A 24,584-nucleotide genomic window follows, 5' to 3' on the forward strand; every position below is an offset into this window, starting at 1 on the left:
TGAGCACTTAGCTGAAGGAAGAGAGAGAAATTACTCGCAGAGTTTGCTGCCAAGTTCTTGCAGAGCCTGTTCTTGTTCATGGTATATTCTTTTCAACTGCTGATTTTCATCCTGGAGGTTAAGAAACTCCTTCAATAGAAAACAGAAAACATAACTTTAAAAAAAAAAAACCCAAATTACATACGTATCATTAGTTAGGAAAGTATAAATATCATTGTACTTTGTTCTGATTGTGCTTCTACTTCCCAAGTGCTGGGGTTACAGGAGTATCCTATCAAGCTTGGATAAGGGACTTTCCACCTCCATTTCTCTTACATAAAAAAAAATTGTGTGCAAGTATCCTTGCCTGCATCTATGTGTGTTTCCATGTGCATGCTTGATACCCAGAGGTCAGGAAAGGGCATCAGATGCCTGCAGCTGGAGTTAGAGATGGTTGTGAGCCACCGTGTATGAGCTGGAATCTTAGATCAAACTTTCCTGGAAGTCACTGTAACTAGGCTAGCCTCAACCTCCTGATTCTGCCTTGGCCTACTCAGTACAACCTCCTTACTCATATTCCTAAGATGACCAGTATATCTTGTTTATTCATGTACATGTAAACTGTATAAAGTATCTTGTTTTAGAAGTATCTTGTATATGTATTTTTGTGGAGGTTGGAAGATAACCCTGGTTGTGGTACTTAAGACTGCCTACCACCTCCTTTGAGACACAGTCTTTCACTGGCCTGGAGCTTACAAATTAGGCTACACTGGTTGGCCAGTGCCAGGGATGCCTCCCCAGAGCTGAGAGTACAGGTCCCACAAGCACTTTACTGACAGCCATCCCCTCAGCCCCCAAATCATTTATATAAGCCAACAGAGCAGTCAGGCAGGCACAGTGGCTCATGTCTTAGTCCCAGCACTCCTGAGGCTGAGACAGAACTGCTGTGAGTTCAAGGCCAGAGTTCAAAGGTAGTCTGGACTATAGTATGAAATCCTGCCTCCAGCAACTTGTCAAGATGTAAAATTTAAAGTTTTACCACTATTTACTTTTTTAAGACTTATGATTTTTTGGGTTTCGTGTCTAAGATGAGATAGGACATCTTTTTCCTTTTGAAGATCTTCTTGCAAAGTCTGCCTCCATTCCTTCTCAATCTTCAAGTCCGTTTCCAGCTGCACCCTTGAATGGCAAACATAGAAGCTCAGTGTGTGGTAGGGTCTCATGTATCTGAGTGTAGCCTTCAAGTCCTAGTTCTCCTGTGCCCACCTCCAAAGTGTGCTGGGTTACAAGTGTTCTCTACTGCCAAGCCATGCAGATGCTGCACACCTTTAACCTCAGCACTTGGGAGGCAGAGGCAGTGAATCTCAAGGCCAGCCTGGTCTACAGAGAGTTCCTTGACATCCAGAGCTACATGGAGAAACTCAAAGAAAACAACATCAAAACAACTGTGTGCTACCCATACCTGGCTCTTTTTTTGTTCGCCCTTTCAAGACGGTTTCTCTTGTGTAGTCCTGACTGGCCCCGAACTTAAGAGATCTGCTTGTCTCTGCTTTCCCAAGTGTTGGGATTAAAGGGGTGAGCCACCAGTGCCCTGTTTTAAAGGCTTATTTTTTTAATTACAAGTGATAGACACCTGGTATGGTGCTATGGACTGAACTGAACTGGTGATCTTCTGTAAGAGGCATACCCACTGAGTCATCTCTCCAGTCCCTTTATTTTTTTTATTTTTATTTTTTGAGACAGGGCCTCATATCTCAGATTGGCCATGAACTTGCTACCTAGCCAAAAATGACCTTTAATTTTTGATCCTTTTGACTCTGCCAATATTAACCAAGACCCAAGATTCAGCCACACACCTTTAATCCTAGTACTTGGAAAGCAGAGAGAGGCAGGCAGATTTTATTGTGTTTTGTTTTTGAGACCCTGACTTAGTGGGTAAAATCTCTTCCTGCCAAAGTTTGACAACCTGAATTTGATCCCACAGTCCTACATTGGAAAAAGAAAACCAACTCTCACAAGTCCGCATCTAACATGCATACTCTAGCACATGCATGCTAACAGACTAAATAGAGTAAAACCATGCATTGCCTATATATTTGTATGTACAAAGAAAAGTCATACTTTGTACTTATTTTATTGAGCTTTGGACTTTGTGCAAACTAAGAAGCATATAATCATTGTACCAATGAGTTACACTGTAGCCCAGAACAGTTTTAAGCTGCTCGGGAGGGTTTCAACCTTTACAAGTATCACTCACTAAAGCTCCTCCCCAGGGGTGCCATACTCACTGCCTTTGTTATTCAGAAGAAGACAGGCTGGAGGGAGGGTGGCTGAGCAGTGAAAGATACAAAACTACAGGCTGGAGAGGGTGGCTGAGCAGTGAAAGATACAAAACTACAGGCTGGAGAGAGGGCTCAGCAGTTAAGAACACTAACTGTTCTTCCAGAGGTCCTGAGTTCAATTCCCAGCAACCACATGGTGGCTCACAACCATCTGCAACGGGATCTGATACCCTCTTCTGATCTGTCTGAAAAAACAGCTACACATAAAATAAATAAACCTTTAAAAAAAAGATACATAACTGCAAGTAATTAAAAATGAAAATATTTTTTAAAATCTTAGAAAACAGGAGCTGAAGATACAGCTCAGTGGATAGAGTACTTATGTAGCATAAACTCTGGGTTTTGACTCCCAGCATTACATAAGCCAGGCACGATGGTACTTACCTGTAATCCCAGCATTCAGAGGTGGAAGCAGGAAGAGCAGAGGTTCAAAGTCACCCTCCCTTATGTAGGGAATTATGTAGACCCGTCTGGGGTTTATGAGACATTATCTCCAAAAGTCAATAGATAAAATAATCAGAGTAAAACTAATATAAGTATCCTTACAATTACATATTCTGTGTGTGTGTGTGTGTGTGTGTGTGTGTGTGTGTGTGTGTGTGTGTGTGTGTGTGTGTGTGTGTGTGTGTCTCAGGTGTGCCCTTGGAGTTTAAACCCAGGGCCTCACCAATGCTAAGGGACTGAATCTCTAACCCAAATTGTTTCTCTAAAATTTACATTTATTTAGTGTGAGGAGCTGAGACATGAGTTTGTGAGCCAGAGGATAACCCACAGGAGTCAGTTTCCCTCCATCTGCCACATAGGGCCTGGAGACTGAACTCCCGCTTGCTGGTAACTGCCTTTCCATACTGAGCCATCACAAGTATCCCACGTACCTTCTTCAGGTGCCTGTACTGGCTAGCAGAGACCATGTTAGTACAAGAATTTGATTCCAAGACCAAATACTCACAGCTGTTGCTCCTTCTGCGAGATCTGTCTCTGCAGACTGTCGGATTTGCTCAGACACTCTTGGGCATATTTCTCATCCTCATCTTCAGCTTCCATTTGCGCCTTCTCTGCTTGCTGCAATCTGGTGTAATTCAAATCAACTTTGGGTAAAACTGAGGCTAGAACTAGGGTGTAAAAGGGTGAAGAAGACAAATAAAAGAAAAATGGGGAAATAGAAACATTTCTAAATGAAAACAAAGTTTGGGGGGAGAACTCACAAACTCAAACGTGAAAGCCACACAATGTCTAGAAATTGTTCTGTGCTTTTTTTTTTCAACATAAGATATTATGCCCAGAAAACTATCTTTAAATTTGCTTTATTTCTTGTTCATAATTAATGCAAAGCAATACAGGTTTTTACTGTTGGAGGATAATGATTCAAATTTCAAATATGGCTAGGTATGATACTGCCCTTTTACAAAGCCGTGAGCAGCATACTTGGGTCTATAGTAAGTGCAGACCACACCTGCTGTGTGTGATGCTAAGATGTGTGTGCCAGGACTCAAGTGCACTACAAAGGCCAGGAGCAACCACCACTCTCAGTACTGGAGTCTTCCTGTGGGGCTCTGTGCAGCTGATTAATTATGCAAAGCTGTTTATGTACGTGTGTATATGTGTATTTTTAAAATTCAACAATATTTAGTGCTTGGCATCATTCCCTAGAAAGAAATTTTTAAATATTTATTTTATATTTATGAATGTTTTGTTTGAATGAATGTCTAGGCACCACATATGCTTGGTGCCCACAGAGGTCAGAAGGTGTCAGATCCCATGGAACTGGAGCTATAGACAGTGGTAAGCCACTCCATGTGGGTGCTGGGAAGTGAACCCAGGTCCTCTATAAGAATATGTGCTCTTAACTGCTGCCACCTCTCCAGCCCTAAGTAATTTCTATTCTTTACCTTGAATCCTGTTTCCCTATTTTTATTTAAGTCACTGTCCCCAGGCTTAGCCACACTCATTGCCTCCCTTGGCCATCAAGATTTCTGAGGTTTATCTTCAATATTTTATAAGAAAATATTTCCTAGAATTCAAGGGACATTAACTCTTCATGAGAAGTCACAAGAGAACTCTTGTATCTTCATATCTGCCTCAAACACCCTAAGTAAGGCAACACACACTGCGAGTACAAAAGCCTCCAAGGAAAGGAGAGGAAGTAAGTTACCTCTAGGTCTACATTGAAATGAAAGGATTAAGGCGGTAGGGGTGGACTCCGTAAAGTAAGTGAGGTAGGCCTGCAGTTGTGCTATCACAGGAGGGCGGGAGGATTAGAAAACGGAGGTGCTAAAGCTCAAGGCAACGGCCAGCCTGGCTTGAGAAAATGCTTTAAAAACTTAACTTTAAAAAGGAGCCATTAGGCAGAGTATGCCAGTGGGTGTGGGTATATGTTTTATCTGTGCCAACACAGCTTGAAACCAAAGGTTTCTAGCTTCCATCAAAAAGTAGCTAAAAAGATAAAACTTTGAAAATCTTGCCATCCTCGAAGATGAGACTCGGATCTGCCCTTGTGCACAAGGCTGAGGAGTGCATGTGAGGAGCCCGCCCAAGTGCAGCTGCCATGTTGCACAGCAGCCATGAAGGGGTGGGTCCTGCAGCCTGTACATATGAGATAGCATAAATGCTTTTCCATTAACATGGGAGAGTATGGGCTCTGCTCTAGGAGTGGGTTTCAGAAGGAGATGTCTTTGACCAGCTTGTACTGGTCCTGAGGGTCACTGCTAGCACTTTTCACCAATGACACTGCAATTGTCCTAGTTTGAGTTAACAAGTCGTTGTCACTTCATAATGGAATGAACAGAAATCAAAGACAAGAAACAGTAATAAAGATGTCCAAAATGTAAAAGTGGGGATAAAGAAAACAACAAAAAGAAAGAAGAAAAAAGAAGAAAGAGGATGTCAATAAAAGAATATTTGTGTCAGTAAAGCATCACTAGTTATGTCTTTCCTAAGTAAGTTCAAAGAAAGCAATGGTGACACACGTTGACTCAGCATGACAGGGCAATGGACACAGAGGTTTTCCGAGGGTAAGGTGAAAAGGCCAGATGGAAGGGCTCCACTGACAACGTCCTGCCTTGGGAAAGCAGCTCCCCTGTTACCGCATGCTGCTTTCAGAGGAGGCGGCCAGTGTGGAAGAATGGACAGCTGCTCAGCAGGCGGCCTCTGAGCCCCATGTCATTTTTCCAGGTCTTTGTTTTATGTCACAAATTAAATGACAAGAAACTACAGGTAGTGTGCCTTTAAATTATCTTCAAAAGGTAACTTTAAATGAATTGTCCTAAATAAAGCAACTTGATTCCATGCAGCAACCAAAAAAAGGCAAATCCTGTCTTGGCATTGGCAGACACAGGCCCTAGGTGAGGTCTTTCTAACAACTTTCTGTGGCATGTGTAGAGGTGAAGAAAGGAAGGGGAAGGGAAAGACTCGAATGTGAGTATCATGTAAGTATCGTACCTTTGCTCCAGCTGCCTCATGGCTGTAGTGATTTTATTGGTCTTTTCTTCTAGTCTGGCAATTATTTCATTTTTTTCTTTCAAGCCATCTTCAGAGCCCTATTTATAAAAAACAAAACAGCTATGGTGGTTTTGATTTTGAAACCTAATTATTAGGCCAAGTTATGTCTTGGAATTATAGCACTCGGGAGGCAGAGGTAGGATGATTATGGGTTCTATACCAGCCTCACTACACAGGGGCATTGAGGCCAGCCTGGGCATCCGTCCCTCTCAAAAATAACTGGTTGCACCAGAGAGGGGCTCAGAAAATCCACATAGCTGACCTGTGAAGCTGGACCTGTGGAGCCCATCTGATGGAAGGGTTTACTTCTGAAAATTGTCCTCTGACTTCCACACATGTTCCAAGACACATACACAGCCTGCACACTTACAATAATACAATAAAAAGATCTCTCATACGTCAATGTGACTGAAACATGGTGGCTCACACCTTTATCCTAGCACTCAGAAAGCAGAGACAGGTGGGTCTCTTGTCCAATCTGGAATATAGAAGTTGAATTCTAGGATAGCCAGGGCTACACAGGAAAAACCCTGTCTGGGGTGCAGGAGGTGGTTGTATTTAAGTTTGATGAGGTAGGGACAAGCATCTAAATTCAAGGCAAGCCAGGGCTACCAGGAGAGGCCTTATCTCAAAATAACATAAGTGAGTGTGAGATCATTCAGTGGGTAAAGGTGTTTTCTGCTAATCTGGAAAATCAAAGTTGGATCCCCAAGTTCCATACAATGAAAGACTGCCCATTCCACAAGGTATCCTGATGTCTACATGTGCGCACTGTGGTACACACACACACACCAAAAACTAAATGTAAAACATTACTGAAAGTCAGGTGTGGAACATAGGCCTTTAATCCTAGCACTGCAGAGGCAAAAGCAGGCAGATCACTTTGAGATCAGGGCCAGGCTGGTCTAAGTAGGTTCTAGGCTAGTCAAGGCTACACAATGAGACCCTGTCTTAAAGACAAGTTACTGAAATTGGAGGCTGGAGAGATGGTCCAGTGTTTAAGATAACTTGTTCGGCAGAGGGCCTCAGCTTGGTCCCCAGCATTCACATATGGTTCACAACCATTCCAGAGGATTCCATGCTCTCTTTGGACCACTAATGGCACAAGGCATGCATGTGGCATACATTCATGCAGCCTACATTTTAAATAATAGTAAAATTTAAAAATAAATTGGGAGGAAAGGAAGAAGGGGGGAATAGATTTGGAACTGGGTGGGTGTAATGTTCTGGATGTCCTTAACATGATGAAGCCTAGGGGTTAGATCTCAGCACAAGAAAAAGGGGATGGTGGGGGGTGAGTTTGTAGCTGAAATGTGTCAGTTATTGCCTGCAGTAACAATTACAAGTCAACTAAGTCTTGTGTTAGGGAAAAAAATAGGCCAGCAAGGCGGCTCAGAAGGTAAAGCACTTGCCACCAAGCCTGATGAGTTTCATCTCCAAAATCATGTGGTGGAAGGAAAGGGCTGATTCCCACAGATTATCCTCCGACCTCCAGATTTGTACTGTAGCATGCATACGCTTGTAATCTCGGCACTGAAAGGAAGGAGGCAATAGAGGCTGATAGCCTGGCCACCCTTCTGGTGCCCTGTCTGTTGATGTGTGGGGCAAGCAGCTTCAGTAGCTAGGGCTAAAAACCACTCCTACCACTGCCTTCCCCATCATGACTGACTATCCGTCCAACTGTGAGACAAGTAAATCCTTAAATTACCTAAGTATTCTGTCCCAACAAGGAGAAGGAGAAAGGATCTGGGCGTGGTAGCACGTACTTAATTCTAACACTTGGGAGGCAGAGGCAGTTTATGAAGCCAGCCTTGACCACATAGTGAGCTCCAGGACAGCCAGAGCTATATAAAGAAAGCCTGTCTCATAAAACAGAAATCAGGGTGGAAGTGGCTCAGTGCTACAGTGCTTGTCATCATGCACGAAGCCATGAGTTTGATTCCTAGCAATGCCAAAAGTCAAATTACGTTCTGTACCTGCAGCTTTTGATACATCTCAATGTTGATTGCTTTGACTTCTTCCAGCTGTTGCCGAAGGCCTATGAGAGTGTCTTGTTTCTCATGAATATCTTTCTCCAACAACTTCATGGCCAGCTCGATCTCATGCTTCATGCCAACTTGTACTGATAGCTCATTCTCCACATCCTGCAATTTCACAATGTCATCAGTTCAGGTTGTCAAAATCAGATGTGCAACCATTAACAAGACTGGGAACACTTCATTTCCATCTAATATTGAACATCATTCTGCCTGGTGTGGTGGTTCACACGCCATTCCAGCACTGAAGAGAATGGGACAAGACTGCTTTGCGTTCAAAGCCAATCTGGGCTACACAGTGGAGTCTGTTTCAAAAACAAGGTCCAGGCCTACTGCTGTACACTTTCAGTCAAGCACTGCTCAGGAGGCAGGGGCAGGGGCAGGGGAATCACTGAGGCCAAAACTAGCCTAGTCTACATAGAGGGTCCAGACCAGCCCGAGCTACATAGTGAGACCTCATCTATCCTAAGATTTATTCATTTATTATATATAAGTACACTGTAGCTGTCTTCAGACACACCAGAAGAGGGCATCGGATCTCTTTACAGATGGTTGTGAGCCACCATGTGGTTGCTGGGAATTGAACTCAGGACCTCTGGAAGAGCAGTCAGGTGCTCTTAACCGCTAAGCCATCTCTCCAGGCCCCCTAGCTTGCTTTATATTGCTATGACAAAAGCAACTTGGGACGCAAAGGGTTTATTTGACTTATGGTTACAGCCCATCAGTTGAAGGTAGGAACTTCAGCAGAAACCAGAGGAATGCTGGCTTGATCCCCATGGCCTGCTCAGACTGCCTTATTTCTTACATCACCCAGGACCACCTACCTGAAATGGTACTGCCTAGACTGGGCTGAACCACATTGATCATTAACTAAAAAGAAAAAAAAAAAAGCCTCACGAACTTATTTACAGACCAATCCAATGGGGGTATTTCCTTGTTGAGGTTCTCTTCCCAGGTGACTCCAGTTCTTTCTTGTTAAATTAACAAAAACTAGCTAGCACACTGTCAAGATAATCAGATTAAGACATTTCCTAAGGTTAAAAACAGGAAGAGTGCACTGAGAGGCTTGCAGTAGCCTCTTCTTTGCCCAGGCAATGAGTATCTGCATTTTGCCTCATTAAACTGTGTGTGTCCATTTTTGTGTCTGGTCTACCATCTGAAGTCTAATGTTTTAAACATGGTGTTGCTAACATATTTCACTGTATTCTCTTTCTTACTGTTTCTGTGATGGCGGTCTTCATTCACACTAACAATCTTGTAATAGTTTTAAAAGTACTGCGAGGTATGGGTGTTTTGTTTTGATTTTCAAGACAGGGTTTCTCTGTGTAACAGCCCTGGTTGTCCTAGAACTCACTTTGTAGACTAGGCTGGCCTTAAACTCACAGAAATCCCCCTGCCTCTACCTCCCTAGTGCTGGAGATTAAAGCTGTGCACCACCATGGCCAGGGCTGTTTTTTTTCCTCCCAACTTATTGATTCGTTGTGAGTTTCACATCATGCATCCCAGTCCTACTCATCTTCCCATCCTCCTAGTATCTGCCCTCTTCCCTTACAACCTACCCCCAAAAAGAAAATCTAAAACAAACCATAGAAAACATGGAGATGTGTTTTTAAAGCAACATGACTCCATGGGCATCACATTCAGCTTTATGGCAGCCTCAAGTCACCTGTGTGTGTCTGCTGGGAGTGTCTAGAAGGGTAGCTGATAGAGGGCAATGTGCAGTGGGGTTCCTGGGCGTGAGGGCTGGAGGTTATATAAATAAGCTAGCTGAGCACCTCACCTATATGTTCTTGCCCTGCCTTTTCCAAGGGAAGGACTGGACTAACCCTTCCTCTTCTATGCGTAGACTTCAGAGTTTTATCCACGGCAGTGAGAAAGGACTAGAACGTTACCTTTGATCGCCAAGCCTGATGACCTGAGGTCAGTCCCTATGGCAGAAGAACCACATGATAGAAGCCTCTGACCTCCACACAGGTGCCATGGCATGTGTGCAGACATACAGAATAAATGCAAAACAGTCAAAGTGCATTATGGGTATCAGGTTCTACTCCACCTCCAAGAGGCTAAGGCTGACACACTTGAATGGTGTTGCCTGAGAGTAAATTATCCCCAGAATTTTGCTGACATAACTGCGAGGTTAAACTACCTGTCGGAGCTGCGACTCGTCTCGAAGCTGCCTTCTGGCGTCATCATACATCTCGTCTAGACCTTGTCGGGAATGCTTGTATGTTTGAAGCTCGGTTTCTACATCCACTTTGGTAACCTAGGAAGACAGGTCACACCATCACATGGGGCTCTGTCATCCCACATACCTGGCTTACAGGACTGAGGACCCCAGGCCTCTGCAGCCACAACTCACCTCTAGGTGCTGCCGAGTTCTCATTAAGATCAACTCATTTTCACTACGTAACTGGTGGTTTTCCTCTTGGAGCTTTATGATATTATTCTTCGCTATTGCTAACTGCAAATCGTAAAACACAAACAGAAAGCCATTCTGAGCATCCTTGGGTAGACTTGCTGCACAGGTTATATGTGTGGCTACAAGCTGCAGGAAAGAAACCCCTAAAACCAGTAAGAAGAGTCTCACACTGTACAGAAGCTTCCGTCATAAAAATGTGTTGTAGGCTGGAGAGATGGCTCAGCAGCCACAGTGTTTTCTCTTTTTTTTTTTTTTTTTTTTTTGGTTTTTTTTTTTTGGAGCTGGGGACCAACAGGGCCTTACTTCCTAGGCAAGCACTCTACCACTGGCTAAATCCCCAACCCCCCACGGGTGTTTTCTATTCTGCAATGGGCCAAAGTCCAGTTCCCAGCACCCACCAGGAGCTCACAACCATCTGCAACTTCAGTCCCAAGGCTCTGGTGCCTCCTCTGGCCTTCCTGGGCACCAGGTATGCATGTGGTACATAGGCATACATGCAGGCAAAACACTCACTCATACACATAAAAATAGGTATGTTCATCTCATTTATTTTGGTGGAGTTTTCTTAGGAATTCACTGTAGAGCCCTGGGTGGACTTGACTTCAGATCTGTCTGCCTCTGTCTCCTGGGTGCTGGGATTCCAGCCATGCTTACCAGGCCTGGCTAGTGTGTGTACTCTGTGTGTGTGTGTGTGTGTGTGTGTGTGTGTGTGTGTGTGTTTTGCCTGCATGTATGTATGTACATCATATGTTTGCCTGCTATCCAGACTTCAAAAGAGGGTGTTGGATTCCCTGCAACTGGAGTTATAGATGGTTGTGAGCCACCACGTAGGTGCTGGGAACTGAACGCCTGGTCTCCTGCAAGAGTGGCCAGTGATTTTAACTGCTGAGCCATCTTCTTAGCCCCTCACACTATTTCCCTTCATAGCTGAGGCTCATGCTCATTTGCTAGACTTGTGAGAAACTTGTCAGACCCACCATACGTGGAGTGCAGTGCGGAAGGAAGCCCAGAAGAGTGATGTAAAGCAAGCACATGGTAAAGACTTGTGCACGTGGAAAAGAGATGGTGCTGGGTTTGAAAATGTGACAGATGTTCATGGTGACTCAACAGGACACCCACCCCGTGGATGTGACAGGTGATGGGACTCCAAAACTGTGTCCACTAAGACAACTTTTAGGGTCTGAGCTTTACACTAGTGCCCAGGATGCTTGGCTCTGAAGCCCAGAACGAAAGGAAGAATCCTGAACAGGTAGAGCAGGGGCCATTCCCTGAAACTGGCAGCAGTTTGTCCATTTCTGAACACTCTGGGGAAACAGCTCAAACCTTGTTGTGTAAGGAAGGCTAAAAAGAGTCGCAGACTCATGGGAAGCTCCAGAATATCCCCAAGAAGGATTCCCACCAGCAGTATATACATGGTGTTCTTGAGTGTTCTTTTGGGTTTTTTGTTTTGTTTTTCTGAGACAGAGTCTCATGTAGGTCAGGCTTGCTCAAATTCAATGATATGTAGCTGAGGTTAGCCTTGAACTCCCTATCATTTCCCTGCCTCCCACGTGCTGGGATCATGGGTGTATGCCACCATGCTGGGCCTCACATACGCATTTCTTATTTGCAAGTATTCAACTTATCACAACTGCCTGGTTTGGAAAGAAATCAGGACAATTCTTTAATGAGTATGCGTACACTGTCACTGGCTGAGCATTTAAGAGCACTGACTGCTCTTCCAGAGGTCCTGAGTTCAAATCCCAGCAACGTCATGGTGGCTCACAACCATATGTAAAGGGATCTGATGCCCTCTTCTGGTGTGTCTGAAGACGACACTGTATTCACATACATATTTTTTTTTTTTAAAAAAGGTTTATTCATTTGTATGTGTATATCTACATAAGTATATGGGGGTAGTGGGGGTCCTGGAGCTGGGATAGGTTGTGAGCTACTGTGTGTGTTGGGAAGTGAACCTGGGTCCTTTGCAGACGCACAAGTGCTCTTCACTACTGAGCCAAGTCCCCGAGTCCAGATTTCTCACTTATTTTTATTTTATTTTTTTTTTTAAGATTTATTTATTTATTATATATAAGTACACTGTAGCTGTCTTCAGATACACCAGAGGAGGGCATCAGATCTCTTTACAGATGGTTGTGAGCCACCATGTGGTTGCTGGGGTTTGAACTCAGGACCTCTGGAAGAGCAGTCGGGTGCTCTTAACCGCTGAGCCATCTCTCCAGCCCTTAATTTTATTTTTAAAAGATGAACTAGCTCTTCCCCAAAGGGCTTGGGATGTTGTACACAGGAGGGTGGAGGACAGGTGACAGGATTATATAGTCCTGCCCGTGAGGAGAAATATCTGACTAGCCAGACAGTGACAGCTAGATCTACACAGTTGGTTGTAGTTGGCTAAGAATCTCACTCCATGATTTTAGGAGTCTGTGTGACTTTTGTCTCTGGTGCTGATTTCCAGTTACGATCACAAGTAACAGTACCCCAGAGCACGCAATTAGGAACTTAAGGTCTATGTGAGTTCTCTAGAACTCACAATCTTGGACTGCAGCGAATGTCCCACCATGTGTGAGTGTGTGTGTGTGTATGTGAGTCTCTGTGTGTGTTCTGGTGTGGTGTGGTGTGGTGGATGCTGACCGCACTCATGCTTACAACGGAGGATCAGAAACAGCAGGTAATCAGAAAACAACATCCCCTCTGGGGACTGTACCTCTTCGATCAGCTTAGTGTTTGACTTCTCTAACGAGTCCACTCTTGAATGGAGGCTGCTGACGGTGCTGCTGGAATTGGCAATGAAAACAACTCATTCAAAATCACACAAGCTCAAAAAGGCTAGGACAGCACACCTCCTCAGACTCACAGGTAAGGCTAGGACAGTAGCAATGACTAATGAACTTTTTTTTTTTTTTTCCGGTTCTTTTTTTTCGGAGCTGGGGACCGAACCCAGGGCCTTGCGCTTCCTAGGCAAGCGCTCTACCACTGAGCTAAATCCCCAACCCCTAATGAACTAATTTTTAGGGGGAACAATTTCATTAACCTGGCTGACTTGAGCTGGGCTAAAATAGCAACAGAGACCACAGCAAGACAACATTTCTCTCAGGCCTTGAGCAGGTAAGGTCTCTCCGTCTATGGTGGCGATGCATCAACAGTCTTTGGGCCTTTTTGTTTTGCGTTGTTTTTTGTTTTTAAGGCAGGGCCATGTTTAGGCCAGGTTGGCCTCAAAATGACTAGTGGAACCTTGAACATCTGACCTTACCCCTACTTCCCAGTCCTGGGATTATTACAGTATTTGGGCACAGCTCTCCCTGTGTATTGTTAGTTTCTGTTCTGCATCTAGCCAGACCCTCATGCCTCTCAAAAATGCTTAGCAATCAAAGATGCTAAGTAGAGAGGAATAAAGATTAGGCTGGAACAAAAGCAGACCCTACAGTGAGATTCTACACTATGGTAAGGCACTCATAATACTCACTTGAGTTGTCTGTTTAGCTCTTCAACGTAATTCTTTTGGTCTAAGATGGCAGCAATTTGAACGTTCCTATGATGGGAGGAGAGAGGAGCTTAAAATATACCTAAATCACCACAGAGATAAAATATGGCTTTGTTTTTAAAACAGGCTGCCATACATCAGTGAACTGAGCACTTGGAACCCTGCTGAGCAACATACTTGCTAATCGGTCATTAAACATCTTAAACTTAGAGCCAATTAGATAACCGCAACAAGATAGTCACTAAGGTGTCTCTCAGCAAGGACAGATGTGACCAAAGTCAACCTCTTGTAAGGGACTTTTCTTTATCTGCCCTGTAGAAGCTTTTAAAATCAAAGCACAAGCCAGGGCTCCAGGGAGGGAGGAAGAGAAAACAAACTGTGAACAGACAGCTCAAGTTCAATTGCAAACAGCTACGTGAAAACTGTAACTCCGAAATGATGATGAGGAGGAAGACATACCTTTCTTTGTTTCCAATCTCTTCTTCATTCTTTAAATACATTGAGAAATCAATCACTCCAACCTGAAGTTAATAAACCCATTTTTATTTACAGAGAAGTACTGGTCAGCAGGTCTGGCATGATGGATATAGTCTTGCCAGTTTTCACTGGCTTGAGGGATGAGAGGTCAGGGAAGCCTGCCTCTGGGGCTTAGTGGGGTGCTTCCGGAGATGTTTAGGTCCTGGTGGCTCTGAGCTAAGGAGTGCTTTATCCTTTCTTTAAATCCTGAACAGACTACAAGTAGCCAGGAGAACTGTAGCAGCTATAACCTGTCTGGAGGAAGCCCCCTTGAGGACAGGCCTCTAAAGGATACATCTTGGCCTTGAGCCTCGCCAGCCAGTCTACCTTCTGGCCACCCTTTCTGTCTTATTGCTCCCTCTACACCACAGGGCCCATAGCTCAAGCCAGTCTGTCAGACCTCTAAAACCATGAGCCCAAATAAACTTTCCTTCCTTTGTGGTGGTTCGCCATGTATTTTAATAATACTTGGTCTGTAGTTGGTGTCACTGTTGGGAGAGGTTATGGGGCCTCCTTCTAGCCTTGGTAAGCTCTCAGGGTTCATAGCCACACTATTTCCTGTTCCTGTGGGCATACCATGCCTTCCCTACCATTAAGGACTCTGGCCCTCTGCAACGGTGAGCCTCAACAATCTCTAAGTTGTTCTGGGGATGATATTTCATCCTAACATCAGGAAAGTAACAAATACTTCAGCTGTTTCTATCAGGTGTTGTCTAACACAACATGCAACTCAATTTTGCTCAAGTGACTAACAGCGCTATGTGCAACTTAGAGCTGCGAGGATCCAGGAAGAACTGTGCTCAAGGAAGACCCAGGTCGGCCTTACCCACGAGCACTCACCTGGGAGTCTAGGTCCTCTCCCTTCACACACAGGTTGGCATCAATCACGTTCAGGCCGACCAGCAGCCCGACAATCACGGCTCCTTCCTCCTCCATCATCAGTGCGTGGTACTCATAGAACTCGCTGGGGACATGAGAACAGAAACCTTCATCATAAGCCTAACTCTCGCAACTCAATTGGAAACCTTAACACCTTATCAGACTCATCTCCCACCTTGTGGACTCGAAACTACCTTAGTTCCTCTAAATCCCATTCTCAACACTTAACCTGTTAAAAATGCTGGATGTCTGTATTAAAAACAAAAGGACTGAAGGAGGTAGGAGAGAGAAACATTTTGAGGGAAAAACAGAAATTAAAAGAAAAAGAGGTAATGAGGTGCATGGAAGTTTGTGTCTTGAATCACCAGGAGGCTGAGACAGGAGGATGCCTATGAGTTCAATGCTGGCCTGAATTACACAGTAAGTTCCAGGCCAACCTTGGTGGGCAGAAACTTAGACCATGGCTTTTTTTTTTAGTTATTTATACATGTTTTTTGCCTACATGTACCTACATATACTACATTCGTACAGTACCCACAGAAGCCATAAGAAAACATCTGGTTCCCTGCAACTGGAGTTACAGCTGTCAGCTGCCATTGTGGGTGCTGGAAACGAAACCCAGGTTTTCTAAATGAGCCTCCAGTGCTCTAAGATGTTGAGCCATTTCTCCAGCTTGTGGACAGCGAAAATGGTGAAGTGACCCAGAGACCTGGGATGCTGGATTCTCAGGACTCAGTAACTGTTGCTGATCTGATTATAACACTTATAATTACAGCTGAAATTTCAGTCTACAGATTCATTAAGATCTTTGGAATGGCTGGCACTCAAGAGCAGAAGCGGGCAGATCTCGAGCTAGAGGCTTGCCTGGTCTACATAGCACATTCCAAGCCATCCAGGGCTACTAGTAATACCCTGTCACAAACACATTTTATATGTTTGAACGTTTTGCTTGCATACATGTATGTGCACTAGGCTGGTGCCCTCAAAGGCCAGAAGAAAGTATAGAAGCCCTGGAATCAGATGGCTGTGAACTGCCACGTATGTACTGGCAACTGACCCATGGTTCTCTGCAAGAACAGCAAGTGCTCTTTTTTTTTTTTTTTTTTTTTTTTTTAAAGATTTATTTATTTATTATATTTAAGTACACTGTAGCTGTCTTCAGACACACCAGAAGAGGGCATCAGATCTCTTTACAGATGGTTGTGAGCCACCATGTGGTTGCTGGGAATTGAACTCATGACCTCTGGAAGAGCAGTCAGGTGCTCTTAACCGCTGAGCCATCTCTCCAGCCCAAGTGCTCTTAACTACTTAGCCATCTCTCTAAGTATTCTTAATGGGGAGTCAATCAACTAAGGACATGTGGGTAAGTACACTCTAAAAATGCCCAAGCAGAGACTTGGTCCCCAGGCATACTAGCACACACTGGCAGTCCTAGTACTTGAGATAGAGACAGAAGGAGCAAGATCTCAAGGTCACCCTCGGTTACGCTGCAAGTTAAAGACCAGTCTGAGCTATGAGACTCTGCTGAGAAAGAGGGAGAAGGAGAGACTTGCAAAGAGAACAGTCTAAAACTGAAGTTACCAGTGTCTTTATAATCCAGAAAAGCTCAGGTGCCATTACGTGTGATGTGTACACCTACGGCTTTAACTGGGCCTCAGAATACTGCTGAGAACTCCCAGTGCCTTAGCTATGCCCATTGTCATTTCACAAATGGCTGAGATGTGAAACCAGAGTCCTAAATAAAACCAAACACAGAACACTACTCCAGAAATAGCAGCATGGTGGTCCGAGAGAACCCAGGCCAGGGGTTGCCATGGGCCAGCTCCCTTTGAAGACTCACTGATCTGCTCTGAAAACTGTCTTCAATGTTTGACCTTTGGTTAAACTATGCTCATGATACAGCTGACGCATTCATTAAAGACCTTAAAAGGAAATCTTCAATCGAACCCCCAAATCCCAGTGCAAATTTGTATCCATAAAATTATAATTCGGAGGAAGGGAAGCAACTAGCAATCACGCTGAGGTTCTGCCATGTTCAGCCATAAAGAGCTGATGGGGATTTCTTGCAGGCTGATTGCTTATGGTGGCGTGTTACTCTCCCATCTTTTGCTTTCTCATTTTGTCGCTCCTTCTATTTTACTGTATTTCAGACATCTTTCCTTCCTTCTTTTTGGGCTGGCAACATATAAACGCACTAAAAAACTGAACATGACTCCAATGATACTGACCTCAGGAGCTCCCTCTGGATAATTAGGCAACGCAGGTAATCGGCCATTTTTTTCTGCATGAGGGCTAATCGAAGCCACGCTCTAGCACGACCCAGGGGAGTCCTAGAAAGAAGAGCCACTGGGTTACAAGACCGCCTTAGTGCTAAATTCGCTGGCCACGGGCTCTGTATCTGTTGATAGATGACACTGTTCACCTTTATATCGAGATGCTAATGTCTGGGGTTGGGGGTTGGGCACATACACACCTGTGCTCTTGACCTAGATGACACATCTGGACACCAAAGACTAGCGTTGCGATAGCTTTCCCCTGTTGCTTCTCCACTTCATCCTGCCCAGTGATGCCTGTCTTCCTCACCCAGGGCACCTAGTTTTTACTTGGGTTCTAAGTGTACAAACTCCGTACTTCATGCCTGTGCAGTTATATGCTAGTTTTTAAATTTTATTTTACGTGTATGGATGTTTTATGTGCATGCATATCATGCATGCATAGGCCAAAATCAGGCATTTGACCCCCTAGAACGGGACTGGGATATAAGGTGTTATGAGCTGCCAAATGGGTGCTGGGAACTCAAACTCTTGTCCTCCCAAAGAGCTGAGCCATCTTTCCAGCTCCTTATGCTAAATTTTTAAGCAAGCAATTCTTCCTCTGGGTGGGTTGTTTTTTTATGTATATTAAGTGTTTGCTTAAATGTATGTTTGTGTATCACATAGGTATAGCACCGGCCCAATGAGGTGAGAAGTAGGTGTTGGGTGCCTTAGGACTAGAGATACAGATGGTTGTGAGCCACCACATGGGTGCTGGGAATCAAACACAGGACCTCTGAAAGAGCACCCAGTGCTTTTAACCACTGAGCCATCTCTCTAGGTTCAAGTTATTAAGTAAGAAAGAATGCTCTAGAATATTACATCTGTTACAGGTATTATAGCACACTACATAGCCACATACCCTCTCACACCACATATCACACACACACACACACACACACACACACACAGACACACACACACACACACACACACACACACACACACACACTAATAACAAAATAGAAGTTTAAAAAATGGAGGAGTCAGGTGTGGTGACACGTCTTTAATCCCAGCACTCGGGAAGCAGAGGCGGGGGATCTCTGTGAGTTGGAGGCCAGCCTGGTCTACAGGGTGAATTCCAAGACAGACATAAATAGTGAAACCCTGTCTCAAACAAAACAAAACAGCAACAACAAAAAAACAAAAACAAACCAAAAACCAAGAAAAAGAAATTGCTAACTTGAAAAAAGTTTTCCATGTTTATGACTTCTGAGCTAGAACGCACCAGCTTGTGGGGTTTCTAGATGTTGCTGTTGTCCAGACTGAGGTTCTCTGAGGGAAACAGTGTGGGGTGAACTGTGACAGTGAGCAGGGCTCAGGCTGAGAGGGTGGTAATGCAGTCTGTGAGTATCGAGAGATGGGCAGATGTACTCAGGGAACACTCGACCATACTTACTTAAGACCAGGCAGATCCCGGACACTCGCTCCGATTTCCTCTGCTTCTGGGTACAGCTTCTCCACCAGTTCCAGAGGGCCCCAAATAGTTTTGTTATAACTCAAAAAGGATTTTCTCACTGGGAAAAAAAATATATATCTATATACATATATACATATATATATCACATAATGTCAACTCATGAAATGGGAGTAACATCATCTTTAATATTTAGTTACACATCTGGAGAGTTGGTCCAGTGGCTAACGGTGCCTCCTCATCAAGCATGAGGCCTGAGTCAATGCTAGCAGTCACATAGCAAGTTGGGCATGGTTGTGTATGTGCCTGGAACCCCATCACTGGAGGGTGGAGAAGGGCAGCCTAGGGCTTGCTGGCTAACCTGCCCAAGTGAAACTGAATTTCCACTTCAGTGAGAGAGCTGTCAAGACTGTCCTGTGCTGGCCATTGTGTGTGCTCATATTAACCCCCCCCCAACACACACACACACATATAATCTCAGCTTTATGAGAGGCTGGGGCAAGAGGATAAGAAGTTTAAGGCCAGCCTAAGTAACTTAGTGACCTCCTGTCTCAATAGAAAGGAAAGAAAGGGGGAGGGAGTGGTTGGAGAGATGGCTCTCAGTAGTTAAGAGCACTGACTGCTCTTCCAAAGAGGTCCTGAGTTCAATTCCCAGCAACCACATGATAAGATCTGGTGCCCTCTTCTGAGATGTAGGCAGAATATGGTATATATAATAAATAAATCTTTCAAAAAGAGCATTTGCTTAGCATGCACAGGGTTCTAGGTTTAATCCCTAAGTACCACCAAAACTAAGTGCATACATACATTAGATGCACACACATACATCTTGGCTGTTCTTCTTTTTTTTTTTTTTTTTTTTTTCAGAGCTGGGGACCGAACCTAGGGCCTTGTGTTGCTAGGGCAAGCGCTCTACCACTGAGCTAAAATCCCAACCCCATTGGCTGTTCTTTTTTTTGATCAGGAACATCCAGGTAAGTAACTATATGATAGTCCAAGTCATTCTTTTTTTTTTTTTTAAGATTTATTTACTTTATGCATGTGAGTACACTGTCACTCTTTTTAGACACACCAGAAGAGGGCATCAGATCCCATTACAGATGGTTGTGAGCCAACATGTGGTTGCTGGAATTTGAACTCAGGACCTCTGGAAGAGCAGTTGGTGCTCTTAACCACTGAGCCATCTCTCCAGCCCCAGCCCAAGTCCCCAATACCAACATAAAAACTTTTTCATAAGTCTATTAAGTAAATTCAGCACAGAGCCAGGTATAGGGGCACAGCTGAGAGGCAGAGGCAGAAGAGTCCTAAGTTTGAGCCTCCATGGACTATGGAGAAAGTTTAAGATCAGCTGGCAAACTGCACTATCTTATCTCAAAACTTACAGGCAATGCTAAGAGCTCTGAAGGTGTAAGAGACGTAATTGAGAGGCAGGACGCTAACTTAGGATGCACGAGGCCCTTGTACTGAAATAAAGAGAAGCAGAATAAGGGCTGGAGAGATGGCTCAGCAGTTAAGAGTGTTGACTGTTTTCCCAGAGGTCCTGAGTTCAATTCCCAGCAACCACATGGTGGCTCACAACCATCTGTAATGGGATCTGGTGCCCTCTTCTGGTGTGTTTGAAAAACAGCTACAGTGTACTCAGACGAGTGCTGGAATTACAAACGCAAACCACCAAGGCCAGTTTACGAGGGGCTGGAGGTCAAAGCCAGCATGCTAAAGCACACATTCCTATCAACCAAGCACATTCCCCGCTTGGGTGTACAACTTTCCTAGCCTACTACACAGACACTGATCATAGGAGACCAGTGCTACCCCCAAACCTGGTGTACACTTACATATATATACACATATATGGATGGATGGACAGACAGACAGACGGATGGATAGATGGATGGACAAACGGACAGGTGATTTTTTTAAACAGGTTCTTACTATGTCATCCTGGCTGGCCAGGAACTCCCTATGTAGACCAGGCTAGCCTCAAACTCAGCAACTTGCCTGTCCCCTGCCTTCCTGGTGCTGGGGCTAAAGTTGTACCACCACAGACACTCCAGCCAGCACAGGCTGGCCTCAGACTTGCTCTGTAGCTGAAGCTGACCTTAAACATCTGAACTTCCTGTCTCCACCTTCAGGGGTGCTGGGATTACAGACATGCATTACCACACCTGGCTTAGTTGTTATTTTAAGTAAGAGAATTATTATTATCTGGTATATACTTAAACACTGAATACTACACAGCCAAGTGTGTCATCTGATCTTAGAGGTGTGTGTGTGCAAGGGAGGCCAGACATTGGCTTTGGGAGGCAGCCTCAAGAGTCCTCTACCCTAAGTTTTGAGGCAGTGTCTCTCCATAGGCCAACTAAGCTAGCTGAACTCCAGGGATCCTCTTGCCTCCACCTCCCCAGTTTAGGGATTACAAGCTTGCGACCTAGTCTAGTTTTCTGCATGGGCACTAAGGATTGAACTAAGTCCTCACACTGGGTCATCTCCCAGCTGCTCTCTCTCTCTCTCTCTCTCTCTCTCTCTCTCTTTATTTATTTTATGTATGTGAGTACACTGTCACTGTCTTCAGACACACCAGAAGAGAGCATCAGATCTCATCGATCTCATTACAGATGGTTGACCATGTGGTTGCTGGGGTTTGAACTCAGGACCTCTGGAAGAGCAGTCAGTGCTCTTAACCACTGAGCCACCTCTCCAGCCCCCTATCCTGTGTTTCATTCCACACGTAGCTCTGAGTTGCATGATTCCTTGATACACAGCAAGTACCAGACCAATCTGGGCTATTTGCCAGTTCCTTATCTCGAAACAAAACAACCACCTGAGTATGACAGGGCCTGGCTAATCTCAGTAGATAGAGGCGAGTGGACTTCTGGGAGTTGGAAGCCAGCTTGGTCTATACAGTGAGCTCCAGGCTAGCCAGGGCTACATAGAGAGCCTCAGAACCCACAGACTTTTCACGGATCAGCCTCTAATGTGAGCTGCATAGAAGAGGTTCATCCTCCCCGGATCACTTCTGTCTCTACAAGAGCGGGTTCAGAGGACACTCTTCCATGCATGGAGACATTTCTAGCTCAGCAATCATCTTTGATGTACTTATTCCACAGAGGTTAAACTATTAGTGAGCTCATGCCAGCATCTCCACTCAGTTTCAGAAGCAATCCAAAGCCACTGAGACGGCTCAGTGAGGAAAGGCACTTGCTTCCTGAAAGTTGCCCTCTGACCTTGATGTTCCTGTTCATATGTGCACGCACATGTGTGTGTGTGTGTGTGTCTGTGTCTGTGTGTGTAAATAAATATAATTTTAAAAAATTACCCAAGAAAATGAAAACCCATTGAAAGGTAAATGTGTAAAAATATGTAATCAGGTCAAGTATGTTGGCACCTTCCTTTGATCTCAGCACCTGGGAGGAAGAGGCAGAGGAAGCTCTCTGTGAGTTCCAGGCCAGCCTGGTCTACAGAGTAAGTTCTGAGACAGCCAAGGTTATTTATCACACAGAGAAACCCTCTCTCAAAAATACAAACAAACAAACAAACAAAAAAACGAAAAGATAATTTTTTCTGAAGATCATTTACTACAATACTTTCTCCTGAAACCAACATATTCAAGCTTTTTGTTTAATTTTTATTATTTTGTGCTGTATGGATGGATGTGACACAGTCACCAGAACTTCACCTTAACCTAGACTCCAAAGATCAAACTGGGGTCTTCCAGCTGGAGTGGGAAGCCCTTTACCCATGAAGCCTTATCATTGGCCCAACGTTGATTTAAAATGCAAAATAATGAACAGCAGCTACAGCCTCAAAACTATTTCTCTCAAGGACACTGAGGGTGAAAAGCGAGGGGCTACAAAATGGGTTGGTTGATTTCGGGAGTCTCCTCATACCTTTCAGGCCGTGCTTCAGACAATGTTCCATCACCACAAAGAACTGCTGCAGAGGAGGGTAATCGGAGTCCAGGGTGCGGCCAAAACTCAGGGCGGACTCAATGAGCCCTTTGATGCTTAGTTTCGCCATGTTTAACAAATTGGCTCTCTCCACAGCCGTGGGGTCTTTTGTAGCTGAAAAACACATGAAAGCCCAACATTATTCCCAGGTCAGGATGACAGTGGCAAGTCCACAAATCTGTCCTTCCTCATGGAAGTCAATACTGTTTGCTTTCCTGTGATTGGCAACTGAATATCTCTTCAGGCCAGGGCGCCACAACACAACCTCTTTCTTCTCTCGCACAAGCCACCGCACAGTGCCATGCCCACTGCAGCCATGCGTTTGAATTATCCTCAAGACACCACACAGAGAATGAGCTTTATTCTCTAGCCGGATCACCTGAGCTCCATCCAGAACCCAAGAAAGCAAGGGGGAAGGCTCTGACCATCACTTGCCAGCCACAGCACATTTGTGTCATGAATGCACAAAATGGCACATGCGTACAAACACACACACACACACACTGACCATTACTTACCAGCCACAGCACATCTGTGCCTACCTACTACACATGTGTTAAAGGAAAGTGACTTTCCGTGAAGACAAGCTTGGAAGCATAGGCCACATGTTTGAGGGCCTTGCAAATGGTGGATCGCAGGTATGTCCTGATGATTTCCAAGCAAGAATAAGAGGCTAACAAGGTGGCTTTGCTAGTAAGAGCATTAGCTGTTCTTCCAAAGAACCAAAATTTGGTTCCTAGCATCCATTAGAATGGTTCACAACTACCTGTAACTCTAGCACTAGGAGGCCCAGTACGCTCTTCTGACCTCTGAGGACATAACACACACAACAACACACATAATACACACAGAAAACACCCAACACACACATACACACACACACACACACACACACACACACAAATCTTAATTTCAAAAACATTAGCCAGGCAGTGGTGGCACACACCTTTAATACTAGCACATAGGAGGCAAAGGCAGGTGAGTTAGAGGTCAGCCTGGTTTACGGAGTGAGTTCCAGGACAACTAGGGCCACATACTGAAACTGTCTCAAAATAAAAAGTTCAAAATACACAAGCAACAAAATAAAAGGTAAAGTTATCAGATTCCAGAATCTCCCAGAACAAATATCACAGGACAAACAAAAGAATCAAAATATTTGGACAAATATAGGGATAGTGAAGAAACAGCTCAATCCGGGATAGTCGTCCATGCCTTTAACCTCAGCAACTGGGAGGTAGGTTCCAGGCCAGGTAGGATTAGATAGTAAGAACCTGTCTGGAAACACACAACCTCTAAATAAATAAAAGAAAGACAGAAAGACAGACAGACAGACAGGAAGAAAGAAAGAAAGAGAGAGAGAGAAAGAAAGACGGAAAAGAAAAAGAGAAAGGTGAAAAATTCCAGTACAAGCTGGAAAGAGGTTAATTCCCAGCACCTGTGGCAACTGCTTAACCCCCAGCTCCAAGGAGTTAAGTCCAGCACCTCTGGAGACCCCTAGACTTAGGAACACACCCATTAAGAATTAAAAAAAATTTTTTTTTAAAAATCAGCTGTTTTCACAACACTCTAAACAGTGCCGGATAGCACAAATATTTTATCCAAAGATGACAAAACAGATGTGAAAAGCAAACATAACATTTCTTTTTTTTTTTTCGGAGCTGGGGACCGAACCCAGGGCCTTGTGCTTACTAGGCAAGTGCTCTTCCACTGAGCCAAATCCCCAACCCGAACATAACATTTCTTAATCTCCAGATAGCT

General features: G+C 44.4%; 1 protein-coding gene across 11 annotated transcripts in view; it reads right to left on the reverse strand.

Annotated features, from left to right (window-relative positions):
- Rufy2 (RUN and FYVE domain containing 2) overlaps nt 1–24,584 on the reverse strand; it is a 34,823-nt gene that overhangs the window by 9,220 nt on the left and 1,019 nt on the right. For 3 of the 11 annotated variants that reach the window (XM_032888850.1, XM_032888848.1, XM_032888853.1), the window contains exons 2-15: nt 22,767–22,940; nt 18,862–18,979; nt 17,379–17,480; nt 15,112–15,235; nt 14,215–14,276; nt 13,738–13,803; nt 12,979–13,048; nt 10,215–10,316; nt 10,002–10,118; nt 7,796–7,963; nt 5,760–5,857; nt 3,271–3,390; nt 1,029–1,158; nt 35–129 (exon numbers count right to left, since the gene is read on the reverse strand). In XM_032888850.1, coding sequence (XP_032744741.1) covers nt 35–129; nt 1,029–1,158; nt 3,271–3,390; nt 5,760–5,857; nt 7,796–7,963; nt 10,002–10,118; nt 10,215–10,316; nt 12,979–13,048; nt 13,738–13,803; nt 14,215–14,276; nt 15,112–15,235; nt 17,379–17,480; nt 18,862–18,979; nt 22,767–22,940 — 1,546 coding nt within the window. Of the gene's footprint in view, nt 1–34; nt 130–1,028; nt 1,159–1,645; nt 1,966–2,541; nt 2,813–3,270; nt 3,434–3,609; nt 5,087–5,759; nt 5,858–7,795; nt 7,964–10,001; nt 10,119–10,214; nt 10,317–12,978; nt 13,049–13,737; nt 13,804–14,214; nt 14,277–15,111; nt 15,236–17,378; nt 17,481–18,861; nt 18,980–22,766; nt 22,941–24,584 lie in introns of those variants that run through there. The other 8 variants (XM_032888849.1, XM_032888851.1, XR_004386207.1 and 5 more) reach the window with 8 other exon arrangements.

This window comes from Rattus rattus, chromosome 18, assembly GCF_011064425.1.
Source record: "Rattus rattus isolate New Zealand chromosome 18, Rrattus_CSIRO_v1, whole genome shotgun sequence".
NCBI classification, from domain to species: Eukaryota; Metazoa; Chordata; class Mammalia; order Rodentia; family Muridae; genus Rattus; species Rattus rattus.